Source organism: Mus caroli, chromosome 19, assembly GCF_900094665.2.
Source record: "Mus caroli chromosome 19, CAROLI_EIJ_v1.1, whole genome shotgun sequence".
NCBI lineage: Eukaryota > Metazoa > Chordata > Mammalia > Rodentia > Muridae > Mus > Mus caroli.
Window position 1 is genome coordinate 7,288,089 of NC_034588.1, and position 16,743 is coordinate 7,304,831.

General features: G+C 48.0%; 1 protein-coding gene across 1 annotated transcript in view; it reads right to left on the bottom strand.

Annotated features, from left to right (window-relative positions):
* The window catches only part of Fads2 (fatty acid desaturase 2), a 38,414-nt gene that overhangs the window by 1,681 nt on the left and 19,990 nt on the right, over positions 1-16,743 (bottom strand). The window contains exons 6-11 of the mRNA XM_021152362.2: positions 6,141-6,201; positions 5,849-5,925; positions 2,051-2,148; positions 1,789-1,885; positions 1,139-1,218; positions 227-352 (exon numbers count right to left, since the gene is read on the bottom strand). Coding sequence (XP_021008021.1) covers positions 227-352; positions 1,139-1,218; positions 1,789-1,885; positions 2,051-2,148; positions 5,849-5,925; positions 6,141-6,201 — 539 coding nt within the window. The remainder of the gene's footprint in view (positions 1-226; positions 353-1,138; positions 1,219-1,788; positions 1,886-2,050; positions 2,149-5,848; positions 5,926-6,140; positions 6,202-16,743) is intronic.

Genomic DNA, 16,743 nt, shown 5'->3' on the forward strand with positions numbered 1-16,743 from the left:
CCACAGGAGCTGTGGGCTACTGACTAATGCACCCCAGAGAAACCCCTGGGAAAGGAGAGAGGGGAGGTCCTCTTCTAGTCCTGGGTAGACAGGAATCCCCCACTGTGAGCTAGAGTCCCTACCGTGAATAAGGCCAGCCATGTGCCTCTCACCTCCTCAGCCCCACCTCCTCTCTGGCCCCTTCCAGTGCTCCAGAGCTTCAGCCTTTGTGGAGCTCACCCCTCACCTTACAATGTCGATCAGGGCCCTCAGCAACGGCTTCTCCTGGTATTCAATGCCATGCTTGGCGCAGAGAGACTTCACCAGTGGGGCAATCTTGTGCAGGTTGTGACGTGGCATAGTGGGGAAGAGGCTGGGGGAGCAGGTGGGCAGAGTGAGTGCAACCCAAGACCCGTTCTCTCCATCTCTCCAACCCAGGGAGGCAGGCAGGGCTAAGGTCCTATCTTAAACCAGGACTAGACTGTGGTTCCTGCCAACTGCCTGAAGATGTTACTAGTGGTGTGTAGAGGGGCAATTTATGAACAGGGGCACTGCAGAAAGCCGAATTGAACAGCCAAACACAAGGGAGGCCTCCTCCTGTTTTGTTTTAAAAAACAAAAAGAAAAAGGGTATCAGGGTTCATGCCCCTGGCCTCATCATGTGGGAGGCCAAGGCAGAAGACCTATGTAAGTTCAACACTAAGCCAAAAAAAAAAAAGGAAATGAAAGAAACAGATGGAAGATGAGAAGAATAATAAAAGATGAGAGATACAGATACAGGAAGAGGCAGCAGGGACAGTCCTTTGGGCCCCTGTGTACCAGATACGCTATCTAGCTGGTTCTCAGGTTTCCCAGCCAATAACCAGGCCCCTTATAGGTCTGCAGAATAGTCTTGTAAGCTTTCTGTATCTGCAAAGAGGCCACACATGAAGGAGTGCGGTCCCCAGGATGGCCCATGTGGCACAGAGCTAATGCCTCCAGGGCACACTGATCCCAGAGCCCCTCTCCTGCCCAGCTGTGCTCTAGGGTGGGGTGGTGGTTTTGCCAACAAGAGAAGATAAACCTCATGGCACCCTTGGCCTGTGGGTTAGTGGCCACTGCCCTCCCACTCCTGTCTCCCCTCTTCCCCCACACCCCCAGCATTGCTGGGCTGCACTCACTGGTGCTCAATCTGGAAATTGAGGTGCCCGCTGAACCAGTCATTGAAGAAGGACTGCTCCACATTGCAGGTGGCTGCCAGCTGCAGAGGGGACAGGGGATCAGTGGCTGGGGTGTAAGAACAAAACCAAAGGACCTGGACTTACCCCATAAAGGTCACCTTAACCAGGGTTTTAGGGCCTCTCTCTAGGTCATACCATTCTAGCCTCACCCTCCCAGACTCCCCAAGTTTCCTCTGGTAGATTCTTATCACTCCTTCCATATTTCCTTCTGTGTTGTTTTTAACTTATCCTGGCCTTGGACTCCTGATCTTCCTGTCTCCACCTCCCAAGTACTAAGATTATATTATGGGTCGCCACATTGAGTATATTGGGTGCCAGAGATAAGACCCAGGATTTTATGCATGCTAGGCAAACACCAACTGAGCTACATCCCCAACCTTCTACCCTCCTTTCTTGCTTAACTGAGGCTGCCACACCAACTGAGCTGCGTCCCCAATCTTCCTACCATCCTTTCTTGCTCTGAGGCTGCCAACAGGCAACAAGTAGCCCTAGGGAAGGTTTGTATAGCCCTGGATCCACAGAGGCAGGGTGCAGGCAAGGACATGGGACAGCTTTCCAGAAGCCCCGTGACTACCTTTGCCTCCCCTCACCTGGCCGCTGAACCAGTCCCTGTAGTGATCAAGATCAATCTCCATGACAAGGTGGTTCATCTGTGTGACCCACACAAACCAGTGGCTCTCCAGGAACCTAGAAGACAGCAGAGCTCAGTGCCGAGCCTCAGGGTGGGAGATAGGCAGCCACAAAAAGCCACTGTACCTACCCTACCCCCATGGCTGGTACAGGGTTCACATCACAGCCCCGGCAAAGCCAGTGCTCTCAAAAGCACAGGGTGAACCAGCAAAGTTGGGGTACCTGATAAAGTTGAGGAAAACCAGGGCTCCCAAGATGCCGTAGAAAGGGATGTAGGTGTAGAAGAAACGCATATAGTAGCTGATGGCCCAAGCCAAGTCCTGTAGGGTAAATAAGATTAGACTTAACCTGCCCCGCCCTCCTTGGCATGGTGCAGCTGACCACAGGGGCATGTATATACACAGCTGACACTGCTTGTCACAGGTGTTCATAAGAAACCACAGCAGACTGCTAGGAAGTTGGACACTGTGCCCAGTCATCCACTTGCCTCAACCACCTCTTTGCATCATCGAGTTTGGATGTGAGTTTCAGGAAAGAAATGGGATCTTGGCTAGCAAGTAGCCAGTAGATCCAGAGGATTCTGATGTGAGCCTCTAACATGTGGCCAGGTCACTGGTCATCCTTGCCCTGCCCCTATTCGGGCACCTGGATTTCCTTCCTTTCTGGGAAGGAAAAAGGCCAAAGGACATACCCCAGCCCTGTCAGCAACCCAGACTAGGTCTCTTCTCAGGTTAGACTCTCTTCTTGGCCCCTCTCCTCTCATCACTTTGTCTGCTTCTCTTTGGTAGCAAGGTCCCAAGCTTGAATGACTCCCCTGGGAAGCCTCTGCCCTCTGTCACAGCCTCACAAGCAGTCATTCTGCTGAGAAATCCACATCCCTCCATTTCTGCTGCTACTCAAGCTGTGTGTCTTGGCTGGGCCACAGCAAGAGCCTCCCTTTGCTCTCCACCTGATGGTCCCCATGCATCCAGGACAACGTAGCAGATCCCAACTCTTTGCTATAACACCCTCCCCTATAAGCCAAGTGGCCATAGGCCACAGGCTATAGGACCCACAGGTCCACTTGCCTAAGCACCCTGATCCTCTCTCTAGACCTTTACACAAACTTTGCAGTCAGGAGTGCTCAGAAGCAGCCATGCTTATGCAGAAGCTTATTTCATCAAGGACCCACCTCTTTGAGGCAAGGGGAGACCCCACACAGAGGTGCTGGTGAGATGGTTCAGTGGTTAAGAGAACTGGCTACTCTTCCAGAGGACACAGGTTCGATTCCCAGAACCCACACAAAGGCTCATGGCCATCTGTAATCCTACTTCCAGGTGACCTGGTGCCATATGCTGGCCTCTGTGGGCCCCAGACAGTGCACATGTAGACAAAACATATACACACGAAATTAAAAACAAAACAGAACAAAAGATCTTAGAATGACAACAGAATCGGGCACACTGGTGTCTTAGTTCAGATACGAAATGAAGAACAAAACCAAGACCACATTAGTGAAGACATGGCAAATTCCAGAACGATTTAGGGGACAAGGGTGGCCCTTGTTCAGTGCTTGCTTGGATGCAAGAAATCGAAGCAGATCCTTGGCGTCATTGCAGGTTGTCAGAGTGTTGCCAGCTAAGTAGGGAAGGGGTGGGCGCCTTGGGAGGGCCAGCGTAGGAGCAGTTACAACAGCCAGGAGTGGCTGAATACAACATACTCAGATTTAGGTGGCTGTCTGGGACAAGTGAAGCAGGCACAGCAGTTCTAGTTGTACTTTGATCATCCTTACTTTCTCTCCTTTTTCCTTCTTCTTCTTTTTTATTTTTTATTTTGGTGCTAAGTTTGAACTCAAGGTCTCATGCATGCTGGCAAGCACTCTGCCACTAAGCCACATGCCCAGTCCCACTTTAATCTATTGCATAAGTATGTATGTGTGTATATTGTGTGCATATGCATAGGATATGGTATACACACTCACACACACACACACACACACACACACACACACACACACAGCTTGGGAAGTAGAGGCAGGAAGATTGAGTTCAAGGGTAGCCTGGGCAACATAATGAGAGCCTACCTCAAAATTAAGTAAATAAAAGTATGGAGAGCCCAAGAGGTGAAGGATTAAAGGTGTGTACTATCACACCTAGCCTTTGATGGGGTTTTAAAAGGCTAAGAACATCCACTAAGGGCCTATGCACTTGTCTGTTCTCCTCTGAGGGCAGGGACCATGTTTTCATCACAGACAACTCTTTGCTCATTAGAGCTTACTCTACCATGAGATGTACAAAAATCACAACTGTACTTCTATGTAAACCCAAGTTTACCTTCTCAAACCTATACACAGCCTGCCTCCCTCCATGGAGGTACCTCTAAGCCTGTTGTTTTGGGTAGAAACATGCCCTCTGTGATGGCTAATCTTGGTTGTCAACTTGACTACATCTGGAATCAACTAAAAGAATCACAGAAGAATGAAGCTTTTTTGCTTGTCGATGCGTGCCCTCACTCTTGCTGGCAAGTTCATCTACCTTGTTGCTGTGGCATTCCTTCATTGGTGTTAGAGCCTACTCTCTAGGAATCCTCTGCGACTCTAGCACCAAATTGGGACTTCTGAGACATGCAGATCTCTGGCTTTTCTGTCAGAGACAGTCATTGTGCTATTCTGACCACTGTCTGTAAGCTACTCCAGTAATCCTCTGTGTGTGTGTGTGTGTGTGTTCGTTTTATCATTTCTGCTCTTTTAATACTCTGACATACCTTCCCAACTCATACAGTGACATCTAACCTCCAGCATCTCAAATGACAATATCTTCGGAAGCACAGTCCTTGCTAATAGAACTCATTAAGACAGCTCATTCTGAAAGGCCCTAATGCAGCAGGACTAGTGTCATCCTATAAGAAAGGAACAAACTAGGGGATCAGCTCAATTGATAAAGTGCTTGCAACTTCAATACCCAAAACCTCCATACATAAGCTAGGCACAATGGCACACACTTGTGATCTTGGTGTTGGGGAGGTACAGTCAGGCAGATCCTGGGCCTTGCTGGATAGTCTAACCTCATCTCTACACTCCAGGCTAGTGAGAGACCGTATCTCAAAAGAGGTGACACCTGAGGCTCTTGTGGTTTGAATGAGGATGCTCCCACATAGGCCCCTCTAGTGGAATGCTTGGTCCCTAGCTTGTGTAACTATTTGGGAAGGATTAGGAGATGTGGTGTTTTTGGAGGAGCTGTGTCACTGTGGGTGGGCTTTGAGCTTTCAAAGGTTCACCTCATTCCCAATTAGCACCCCGCTTCACAGTTGTGTTTCAAGATGTGTGCTCTGAGCTTCAGTTCTAGCTTGCCTTCCTGCTGCCATCTTCCCTGCCATGGTGGTCGTGGACTCTCACCCTCTGAAACTGTAATCCCTCAATAAACTCCTTCTTTTACAAGTCACCTTGGTCATGGTGTCTCATCACAGCAACAGAAGAGTAACCAAGACAGTTATCATCTGGCCTCCACATGCACACACACGTAAGCACACTTACAAGTTTACATGCAACCATAGACACACACACATACACATTAGAAAAACAGGGGAACACCAGAACACAGATGTGGACAGGCCCAGAGGGAAGATGATGGAAAGAGAGACAAAGAGAACCTGGTCACCTACCAGTCAAGGACAGGGACCCGGACCCCTCCACCTTACCCCTCAGCCCGATGGCAACTGATTTTAGACTTTGTGAGAGTGAGAAAGAAAATATGTTTCTATTGCTAAGGTTATCTATCCACTACTGGTGGGCTAGGTTAGCCTCTTGTCACACTGCCTTCAGGAACTTTCTAAGGGACTCTGCAAGGGCAATGGTTGCCAGGTGTCTTTAGACCTGACATGTTATGGCCTTCTTGGCTTTGGTGGCCTCAGAGACCATTTCTTCCCAAGAGTGAAAAAGTAGCTACACTTTAGGGGAGATGTCTGGGGACCCACAGGCAGGGGCAAAGTGCCCTAGTCACGCTATCACACTACCCCACCACCAGCCGTCACTTCCTGACTTACCACCCAGTCCCTGCGGCTGATCATTGTCATGATGATCTGGTACTGGAAGTACATAGGGATGAGCAGCGGCGGTCCGACTGAAAAGAGAACATGTACCTGTCAGAGAGGAGCCTGGGAGCCTAGACGATGCTTAACTGGGCCCAGAGGTGTTTCCACAAGCTGACTGCTGGCTCCCCTCTCTTGAATAGGTTTGCAATCATTTTCTCAGTTTGAAAAGGGTATGAGAGGAAGTGAGCCAGATGGGCATGCTGTGGTGAGAGCAGGGTTGGGGCCCTCAGGCTACCATACTCACTCAGGAAGAAGTATTCATGCTGGTGGTTGTAGGGCAGGTATTTCAGCTTCTTCTTGCCATACTGAGGAAAAAGAGAGACAGTGAACACTAGAATCTGGTCCCCTACCTCCAGCCCACTTTATGCATCGCCCTCCTCAGCAGAGACCTTGTCTCTTTCCAATCTACCTGTAACTGGGTCCAACAAGGCTAGCAGCTGCCAATTTCCTTGGGCTTGGCTGCTCATGCCAGCATTTTTACTGGAGTTTGGATCGGACCCCTGGCTTTGGCAGCCCAGTGACCTATGCTCAGCTATCTGCCCTCAGTGGACCAATTAAATAAATTCATTAACAGAAAACAAAACAAAACAAAACAAAAAAACAGAGAAAAGATATTTAGTCAATGTGGTCACACTGTGGAGAAAAAAAATCACCACACCCTCACCTTTTTTTTTTTTTTTTTTTGGACCCTAAAATGAGGTTTTGGTTTAAATCAAAAGCAAGAGGTATATAGAACTAAGCAGGCCTGGTCAAGTGTGGCTCTGCTCATTACCGACCCATCTGTCTTTGTTCCAGTCTTTCGTGTAAGGTATTCTGACAAGTTCTCAGAATTGTGTGAGATCTCTTTCTGGGAGACAAGCTGTGCCCCTGGCTGGCACGAGGCGTCAGCTTTTCCTTCTCCCAGCATGCAATTCCTGGGGAATTTCCAATTTTCAGGGGACTATTGTTCAATAGTCCGAAAGCCAAAAGGATCAGGCAGAAGCTTCTATTCAAACTAAGTTCGTTCCTGCCAGCTCTGTGAGGCCAAAACCTTGGCCAGCCTTCAGGTTGGTGGCTGAAGTTCAGGTTCACGTTAATCACTACCCAAGGCCGTGAGAAGTATGCCTGCTTCGTGTTGTTTTCTTCTGCTGTAGTTTTATTGGGAGTACGGCGGATGGACTCCAGGGCCTAAGCCATGGTAAGCAAGTCCTCTACCACTGAGCCACACTGGACCTCGCCCTTGGGGGCATAAACAATCAAAATGCTTACACAAGCCTAGGTACCCCACGGGGAGCTTCTGGGGCGTCTCTATCCTTTTGGGAATAACAGAGGCTCCCAGGTCTCCATGGAGGTGCTCCCTGGAGACTGTTAACAGTTAAGAGAACCCAAACAAGGACCAGGAATCCTTAACAGTCACCGTCCTGGGAACATCTAGTCTGTGAGATCTTGTGTCATTTCTATAGGCGAATCACCTTTCCCCAGTGGTTCTTGACACAGGAGGAAGCCAAATGGACAGAAGAGGCCATACAGGGCTGGAGAGACAGATCATCTGTTTAGAGCACTTATTCTTCCAGAGGACCCAGGCTTGGTTTCCAGCACCAACATGGCGACTCATAAGCAACTATAACTCTAGTTCCAAGGGCTCTGATGACCTCTTCTGACCTCTATGAGCACAGCCCGCTGCACTCATCCAGTGCACAGACACACGAGCAGGCAAAACAGTTATTTAGATAATTTGCATGAAATGAATGAAAGCAGCAGCAGCAGACACCTTTTCATCCCCGGGGCCAAATCCCTAGGGAGCAAGCAGCCCAGCCAACAGCCGCTGTGGCTCAGGAAACACCTGCTCTGCTTCTTGCAGTGCTGGGTGGGGGTGGGGCAAGGAGGGTAAACTGTAGTGACAATTTTGAAACTTTGTTTTGTTTAAAACAACACAGCAATAGGGCTGGAGAGATGGCTCAGCAGTTGAGAGCACTGATTGCTTTTCCAGACGTCCTGAAATCAATTCCCAGCAACCACATGGCCCACAACTATCTGTAATGTGATCCGATGCCCTCTTGTGGTGTGTCTGGAGACAGCTACAGTGTACTCATATACACAAAATAAAAATAAAATAAATCTAAATCTAAAACAAAAACAAAAAAACAACCGCCCCCCCCCTTGAAATATTATAAGATTAGGTTTTCATTTTAATTCCAGGTGTGAGATATTGGGCTGCTTCAGACTGTCCACAGCAGCTGACTATGATTTGCCTCGTGCTCTAGCAAGGGTGTGATTTTTGCCAGCTGCAGATAGTTTCTGTGAAGTGGGACATTTGGAATTCTGGAGACTTTTCAGAGGGTATATATAAATGCTAGGGCCCTGAGATGTAGGGTAGATTGTTGGTTGTTTGGTGGTGGTCATTGGTGGCCACCATTCATTAAGTAATCATATGCAAAGAAGAAACAACACGAAGTTAGATATCCTGATGGCAAAGATCAGACTTGCCCCCAAGGAACTCAATGCATCCAACCAGCAGGAAGTAGCCGAGCAATACCATCGCCTGCTTTCCAATCCCTGACTTTAGTCAGAGAGCTCTTTCCTTTTGTCTCTATCCTTTTTAATTCTCCTATCTAGGCTTAGGGGTTTGGAGAAAAAGGTGGAAGAAAGAAGAACCCACAAAGCAGCACAGACCAGCTACAATAAGCCTATGTTTGGAGTCAACAGATCCAAACTTCTTAAACGCTGCTTCTTGACAACACAGAGCCCATGCAGGTTCCCAGGCCTCTCTGAGCATGCTCGGCTTGCAAGTCATTTAGTAGTTAAGTGTTGCCAATGGGAACTTGGACATAATGACAAGCTGACTCTGGGACAATGCCACCCTTCCCTCTCCAGACCCAAAGATTTATGTCACCGCTGTTCCTTCGTACTCTCTAGGGTCAGCAGAGCAAAATTAGTGACAGACAGAAGGAAGAAAATTTGGATGTCTCCTAGGCTGACACTTCTGACCTCCAAGTGAGAACATGGAATGGGACGTGTATGTCAGAATCACAGAGGTCCATGGGTTCCCACAAAGCAAGGAGTGTGGGCAGGAACAAAGTCCAGCCTGTCCCCAGAATGTGCGTCTTGGTGCCAGTGGCTATGCTCACACGCCTGCTGAAGAACAACCAGAAATGATTCCTTTGTTCTTCGAGGCCTCCTGTGCCTTGGCAAGGATCTCATGCATTCCCAGAAAGTATGTCATGTACACTAAGTCTGTCATTAGGGTCAGACCTGAGGTTAGCCTTGGAGAGGCCAGAGCCAGGGAAGCCTCAGAGGGGCCTTTGATGGTTTTACAGTAAAGGGAGGAGATGTGAAATGGTGACACAGAGGAAAGATAGACACACACACCCCTAAAGTGCCCAATGAGTGGGGAGAGCAGCAGCCTAGGCAAATGTGTGGACAGGTCCTGGGTCCTGCTCTGACCACCTCCCAGAAGCCAAGGAACTGGCATGCAGGCCTAGCCTTGGAATACAGGATTTCTAGTCCTTGTAGCCTCCCTTCCCCATCAAATCCAAGCCCACAGTTTATCTGTTCCTGCTTAAGACTGTGCTAGCTAGTTTTATGTCAACTTGACACGAGCCAGACTCAGAACCAAAGGAGGGGGACTCAATTGAGAAGATGCCTCAGAATATTGGCTTATAAACAGGCCAGCAGGGTATTTTCTTAATTAGTGATTGATGTCGGAGGGCCCAGCCTGTTGTGGGTGGTGCCATGCCTGGGCAGGTGGTCCTGGGTTCTGTAAAAAAGCAGACTGAGCAAGCCACGAAGGGCAAGCTGGTAAGCAGCACTGCTTCGTGGCCTCTGTGCCTCAGTTCCTGCCCCAGGTTCTTGTGCTGTCGAATTCCTGTCCTGATTTCTTTCAGTGATGAACTATGATGTGGAAGTTAAGTCAAATAAACCCTTTCCTCCCCAGCTTGCTTTTAGTCCTGGTGCTTCATCATAGCAACAGTGACCCTAACTAAGACAGAGTCTGAGCATCAAGAAGAATCTTCAGATCAGCAGAGGTCAGAAGGCCCCCTTATAGGACCACTGGAGGGCGTTGTCAGGGGAGACCATTTGAGGGCTGTTTCTGTCGCAAGTATTGTTTCCACTGGTTGATGATCACTGTGGAGGATGGCTGAGACTGTAGGGCTGCCTCCAGTTGGTAAGCATTGTTGGTTCCCACATGTGCTTTTCAGCATCCCAGACTGACCCACCTACATGGTCAGGCCACCCCAGGCAGTGGCAGGTCTCAGTGCCAGCCCCTATGGATGCTCAACCTTAGGGTTACAGGAACTCAGCACTGGAAACAATTCTCCATTAAACCAAACTGCTTGACCTCCCTGACCTCTGAGTTCCTTGCTGCAAAGTGGAGGTATGATGTGTACTCCCACTGGATGGATGGTGAGCAGAATGTCAATCCCAGTTACATCTTCATGCACAAAATGACGCGCTGACATAACACTGCATGTGTGGCCACTCAATATCCTCTGAAGGACAGCTACAGAGAGGTGTGTTAGGGTATGGCTGTACCAACTCTCTTATCTAAAACTCATTTGCATGGTTAATACTGATTGTCAACTTCCTGGGTGATTCTAGATTGTGTTCATTGAGGTTGGAAGATCCACCTTAAATGCAGGTGGCACCATGACATGGCTTAGGGTCTTAAAATAAAAAAAAAAAATAAAAAATAATAAAAAAAAAGAAAGCAATGTGAACACCAACTTTTATCCCTCCCTCTGATTCCTGACTGGTTCCCCTTGAACTGTAAACCAAAGAAACTCTCCCTCCACCAAGTTGCTTCTTTTCAGTCAAAGCAATGAGAAAAGAAACAGGCATACCCACAAAGCACTACCTGGCCTTAGGGACGACACTAGGCCTTGCCCTCTGATGACACTGAAGCTTGTTTTACTTGGCCAATAGCTTGTTAAGTCATGAGATTGAAGAAAGGATGGAAGAAGTGTTTTAGAATGCAGAGCTGGGAGGGTGCACACTTGGCTTCTTTTCAGAAAGCTGGACTTAACCAACAGAGATATTTCCAAGGGCTGGCAAGCTGGTGGCCTGGATGGTAGTTCTACCATGACTTTGAGTATGTCATTTCCTTTCTGCCCTAGTGGTTCTAGTTACAAAATGTTGATGACAGCTTCTGCCTCTCAGGTTAAATAAGGAGTAAGTGAGGTGAATGCGTAATACTCCTTGGGGTGCAGGTCTCACTCAGCAAGTTACTCTTCCTTCTAGCTGGGGGCTGCCAGGCCAAAGTGTGGGGAACAGAGGCCACTGCTCATCCCCTTTCCTGTCTAACCCAGGAAATAAGTTTGGGAGACAGCACAATTAGAGGGGAGGGGGCCAGAAAGACAAATGGTACCTTCACCAACTAGTCAAGTGTGGCTTGTAGCCAGAGCCCAAGAGGGAGATGGTGGCACCCACAAAATTGTCATTGAACGGGGACAGCTGAAGCCCACGGCTGGGGAACAGGCAAGAGCAGTGGGCAGGAAGTGTTGCCAGCCCTGGTAGCCAGTGTGACTAGCTTCTTCACCAGCCACAGGCCATATGTGGTAGTTAATAATGATTGTCAACTTGACAAGATCTAGAACCACTTAGGAGATAAGCTTTCTCTGTATGCCTGTGAGAGATTATTTAGATTAGGTTAACTGAGGTGGAAGACCCCACTTACATGTGGGTGGTACCATCCCTTAGGCTGAATATAAAACAGAAGGCAAACTGAGCATAGCATTCATTTCCACTTCATGACTATGTAAGCAATGAGGACTGCCAGTCTCCCGTTTCCTCTGCCATGCCTTCTCTACAATAGTGAAATGACTCCCCTGGAACTCTAAGCCAGAAGAAATCCTTTCTTCCTTAAATGGCTTCTTGTTAGGTTTTTGCTTTTGTAGCACTGTGAAAAGTTCTTAATATATAAAATTAGTACCAAGAAGTATAGCCATTGTGTCATAATCCTGACCAGGTGGTTGGTGATGCTGTGGACTGGCTTTTGGGAGGAATGTGGAGTTTGGATCTGTAAGCTTAAGAAGCCCTGAACTGCTGTAAGCTGGGCTTACTAGGCTGTTCTGCTGGGAAGATGAGGAGGCTGAAAGGAGTGAGGAGTGGGAGGGATGGCTCACGAGGTTTCAGAACAAGCAGGGCTCCTAAAGTAACTGGGTTATAGGCTGCTTGTGGGATCGTCTGGCAAAGAACCTGAACACATTCTGCCCGTGTTCTGAGAACTTGTGTGAGGCTGAGTTAAAAAAAACAATGGATTAATTCATGTGTTTGGTGGAGGAAGTCTCAAGCAGAGTGGTGACTGTCTGTGGCACGGTTCTTACTGTTCTTATCCAAATCTAGAGCAAAAAGAGTGATGGGGGAGGGGGAGATTAGAAATGTGCAGCTCAAACAAAGAAAAGGTTGTAGCTGACTCTCAACCTAATACAGGGGCTGTGACTGTGACAGGGGCTGTGATTATTTATGACTATGACTGTGACAGGGGCTGTGACTGTTCACAGGGGTTGTGCCTGTGGCTATGACAGGGGCTGTGACTGTGGCTGTGATACCCTCAGAGGGAAACTGAATGTACAAGGTGAGCCAGCTCAAGAGAGAGGCTGGGGGGTTTCCAGGGAACATTGCTGCAGTGGCAAGGCTACCTAAGTCCTCCAAGCCCAGACGATTCTGTCACAATCCCCAGATGCTACCAACGGAGCTTTAGATTTTGGTGTTTGCCATGCTGGGTATCAATTCTGCCCTGTCGCTGTGCCCATCCTCTGGGGATGTGGATATTTGCTCTGTGCTGGTTTATGTTAGGAGCATGGAACTTGGGCTTTGATGTTACAGGTGTTCACAGTGAAGAGGCGGCCTGAGTCTCAGATGGGACGAGTGCACTTACACTTTAGAAAGGATGCATTTTCATATCTATTTATGTGTATATGTGCGCATGTGTAAGTGAAGATACCCATGGAGGCCAGAAGAGGGTGTCAGATCCTCTGGAGCTGGAGTTACAGAGAGCTGTGAGCTGCCCAACATGGCTGGCTAGGATCTGAACTCATCTAGGAACTAGGTCTTCAGGAAGAGCAACAGTCCATTTTAACCAGCTCCTGAGCTTATACTTATGAACAGTATTGAAACTGTTAAGACAATGGAAACTGCTGAAGTTGGACTGAACACATTTTGCCTGTGAGATGCCATGAGACTACAAGAACAAGCAGGGGGAGGGGGGTTGCAGCATAAAAAGGGGTATGTTTGGGCGTTAAGAGACGGCACTGCGACAGTTACTACTGACTATTAACTTGGCAGGCTCCCTAGACTCACCAAGAAACAAGCCTCTGGTTTCCATGGTGAGGGATTATCTAGATGAGGTTGAGTGAGGTGGACTGACCTACACTAACTGTAGGCAGTGTTATTCCTCATGCTGGGGTCCTAGGCTGGATAAAATGGAGAAAGCAAGCAGAGCAAAGCTGAGCTGAGCATCCACCTCTGTGCCCGACTGCAGATGCAGTGACGGGCCAGCTCCCAACCGCCACACCTCCCCTACTGCCATGGAGGGTATCGCCTTTAACCATGCCTCCTCTACTGCCATGGAGGGCATCGCCTTTAGCTCTAAGTCCTAATAAACCCTTCCTTCTTTAAATCACTTGTCAGGCATTTTGTGGCAGCAAGAAGAAAAATAAATGATACATCAGACCCAGGCAAGGTCGTGTTTCAGGTCTGAAATGAAGTGTCTGAGGAGTGACAAGGGCCTCCTTTGTCTGTTTAGGGCTGAGGGGCAGTTTGGCAGGAGTTGCCACAAGGTTGGTTGCATATATGGTCTGGGAACTCACAAAGGCATATACAGAGCAGTGAGCCACATGGCCTGAGCAGGCACTGGCAGGATGCTAGATGCTCATCCAAGTCTCCACGAAGAGAGCCACGTATGTCCTAGGAACTGTGGTAGGGACTGAAGGTCTGCTAGACACAGGGAGATAAGGAGAAAGCAAAGTGTTTCCTATGTGAGTGGAGGAGGAAGCCCTCAGGCAGGTAAGCTGCTAGCACTTCTAGGAGCACACTGGCTAGACTCTGAGGATAGCGACATAGCAAAGGGCTGAGGAAGCAAACAAGATTGTTGCACACACCACAGTTTAACTAGGCTGAGAGTTCCCACCCAGGGCTGAGACCCCAAGCAGAAACAACACAGTGGTGCCAGTAGAGAGACATTGGCCTCCTTATCTGTAAGAGTATGGTTGATTGATTGCCTTCTACGTAGACACAATGAGCCAGCCATCGACTGCATCTTGAATACTGGAGAAGCTTGGATATTGAAAGGCAACATGCACATCTGAAAGAGGAGCATGCATGAAGTACTAAGCACAGCAGAAAGCTCTGTCCAGACCGCACAGCCTGCCTCCTGAGAGAGGATCAACAGTCTAGAGCAGATGCTGGGGTACAAGAGAGCTCAAGCTACTGTTTGGGAAGGACAATGAAGCCCCTTAGTGGTTGAGGGCACTGGCCGACTCCAGAGAATGTAAAAGCAGACTGCTTCACACCCCAAATCCTACTGGGGAAAAATTACAAACTGAGGGCCACTGAGATGGCTCAGAGGCTAAAGGAAGTTGCTGCGAGGACTGATAACTTCAGTTACATCCCCAGAACCCATGCAATAGGAGAACAGAACAGACTCCTACAAGTAGTCCTCTGACCTCATGCTGGGGCCCATACCCGAACACATGAACCACATGCCAATTAAATGCATCTGTGTAAAAACCTCCCCACCCCCACCCCAGGTTAAAAGCTGAGGTGTGAAGCCATAAAACACTGAAAACACTCTGTATGGAGAACTTTGCTAAACCGAAAAGAAACTGAATGCATACTGTCACATAAAACAAACTCAGAACACCCTCCCAGAAATCATAAATATGATCAGATGGTGGAAGTCTGCTCTTAACATTTCTGTGAGTCAAATGTCCTTGTGGCTGGTCTGCTCTGGTCATCTACACTGAGATGTAGGCCTTGTCAGGAATCAATTCTGGAGCCTGGAATGGAGGCTCAAGCCCTTGAGTCATAGCTGTTGGGATGATTGGGGCTCTCTTGAGATGGGCTGGACTGTCACTTCAAGTAGAGACCAGGGCTCCTTTCAGCCAGCATGGACTCTTGGGCACTTATACAAAGTTAAACCAGAGACCTAGGAAACATGGGGTTTCTCTTGTGATCACCTGAATGCCCGAGAGAGACTTTCTATGGTGATGCTAGCCGCCATCTTCAAATGCCACTGCCATTTGGATCAGCAACCTCCCACAATCTCCCTCCAAAAGCCAGCATCTCAGCATTGGTGAAGTGGGATGGGACAGAATTCATCAGCTACTGTGCAGCTGGTCTACAGATCTGGGAATCCTGGCTTTCCTTTACTTGTTAGAAACTCAGGGCTGTGTGGTGAGAACCAACAGCTTTACTACAGGCATTAAGGAAGTCTTTGTCCTCGCTAACAAAAGACTTCTAAGTAATCAACTCTACTATCCAAACACTTCTAACCGAAGCTAACAAGCCATTTCCCAGAAGAGAAACAGACAGGTGTTGGGCAGAAAATAAAATCCCTGCCTAGCCAAAGCTCAGAACTGTGGCTGAGGTCCTGTGCACCTTGGATCAGACAGGGCTGCAAACCAGAATTGAGGGGGACAGACTCTCTTTTGTCTATGTCATAAGCCTTGGATGCCAACACAGCTAGGGTACTCTTTCTATGACCCTGTTGACTGAGAGTAAGTTTGTATTCTCCCATATCTGCTTGTTGAGGGCTCTGCTCTGCCCAGCGCTGTAATTTTCCTTCACGATACTGGCATTGAACCCAAGGCCTTGAGCATGCTGCGCAAGGACTTTGCCACCGAGCTACATCTACAGCTTGTCTTGTGTTCATCCTCAGTACATTATCTCTATCCAATGCGCGTACTCGCGTGCGCACACACACACATACACACACACACACGTAGCTTTTTTCTCTTCCTTTTTATAAATTAAACCTTAATATAAAGACTCTAATTTTTAAAAAGTATAGAGTCATTCCCCCATAGCCTCTTTAAAAGACAATATCTTGTTATGCAGACCAGGCTGGCGTCAAATTCACAGTAATTCTTCTCAGTGTCCTGATGTCTGAGATTAGAGACATATACAACCATGCCTGGACTGAGCACATTCTTTAAATGCAATGAGGGTGCTTTATTTGAGTTGTTTGTTTATTGATTGATTGATTAATCTAATGTGTTTAGATTTTTTTTTTTTTTTTTTTGCCTGTGTGTGTGCCTGTGCACTACTCCAATGCCTGGAGAGCCCAGAGAGGGTGTTGGACCCTCTGGGACTAGAGCTGCCAATGGTTGTGAGCTGCCATGTGCAGGCGCCGAGAATCAAACCGGGGCCCTCTAAAAGAGAGGCCAGTATTCTTAAGTTCTGAGCCGCCTCTGCAGCCATACTATATATTTTTTAAATTAGTATTTTTTAAAATGAATATTCTTTAACCCCTCATTTGTGTGTGTGTGTGTCACGGTGCACAGTGCATGTGCAGAGGTCGGAGAATAATTTAGGGGGTTTGCTTCTTTCCTTGCATCATCATGTGGGTCTTAGGGATGAAACTCAGATTATCAGCCCTGGCAGCCACCCTGCTTGGTCCTTTATTTTGTTTTTTTTGACATTTGACTTTGAAAAGAATCTCATTATCTAGACCCAAGTTAAGTTAGAATTTGAAATCCTCCTGCCTCTATGTCCTATTACCATGCCTGGCTGCGTGTACTTTTACTAAGTGATGGTATGGAGCATCACAGGGGAAGAGTGACGGGCTCAGTGGTAGAACATGTGCTTACCATGTGACAGGCACTGAGTCTGAACCCAACATTTCCCCCAAAGAGGGAAATTAAAATCAG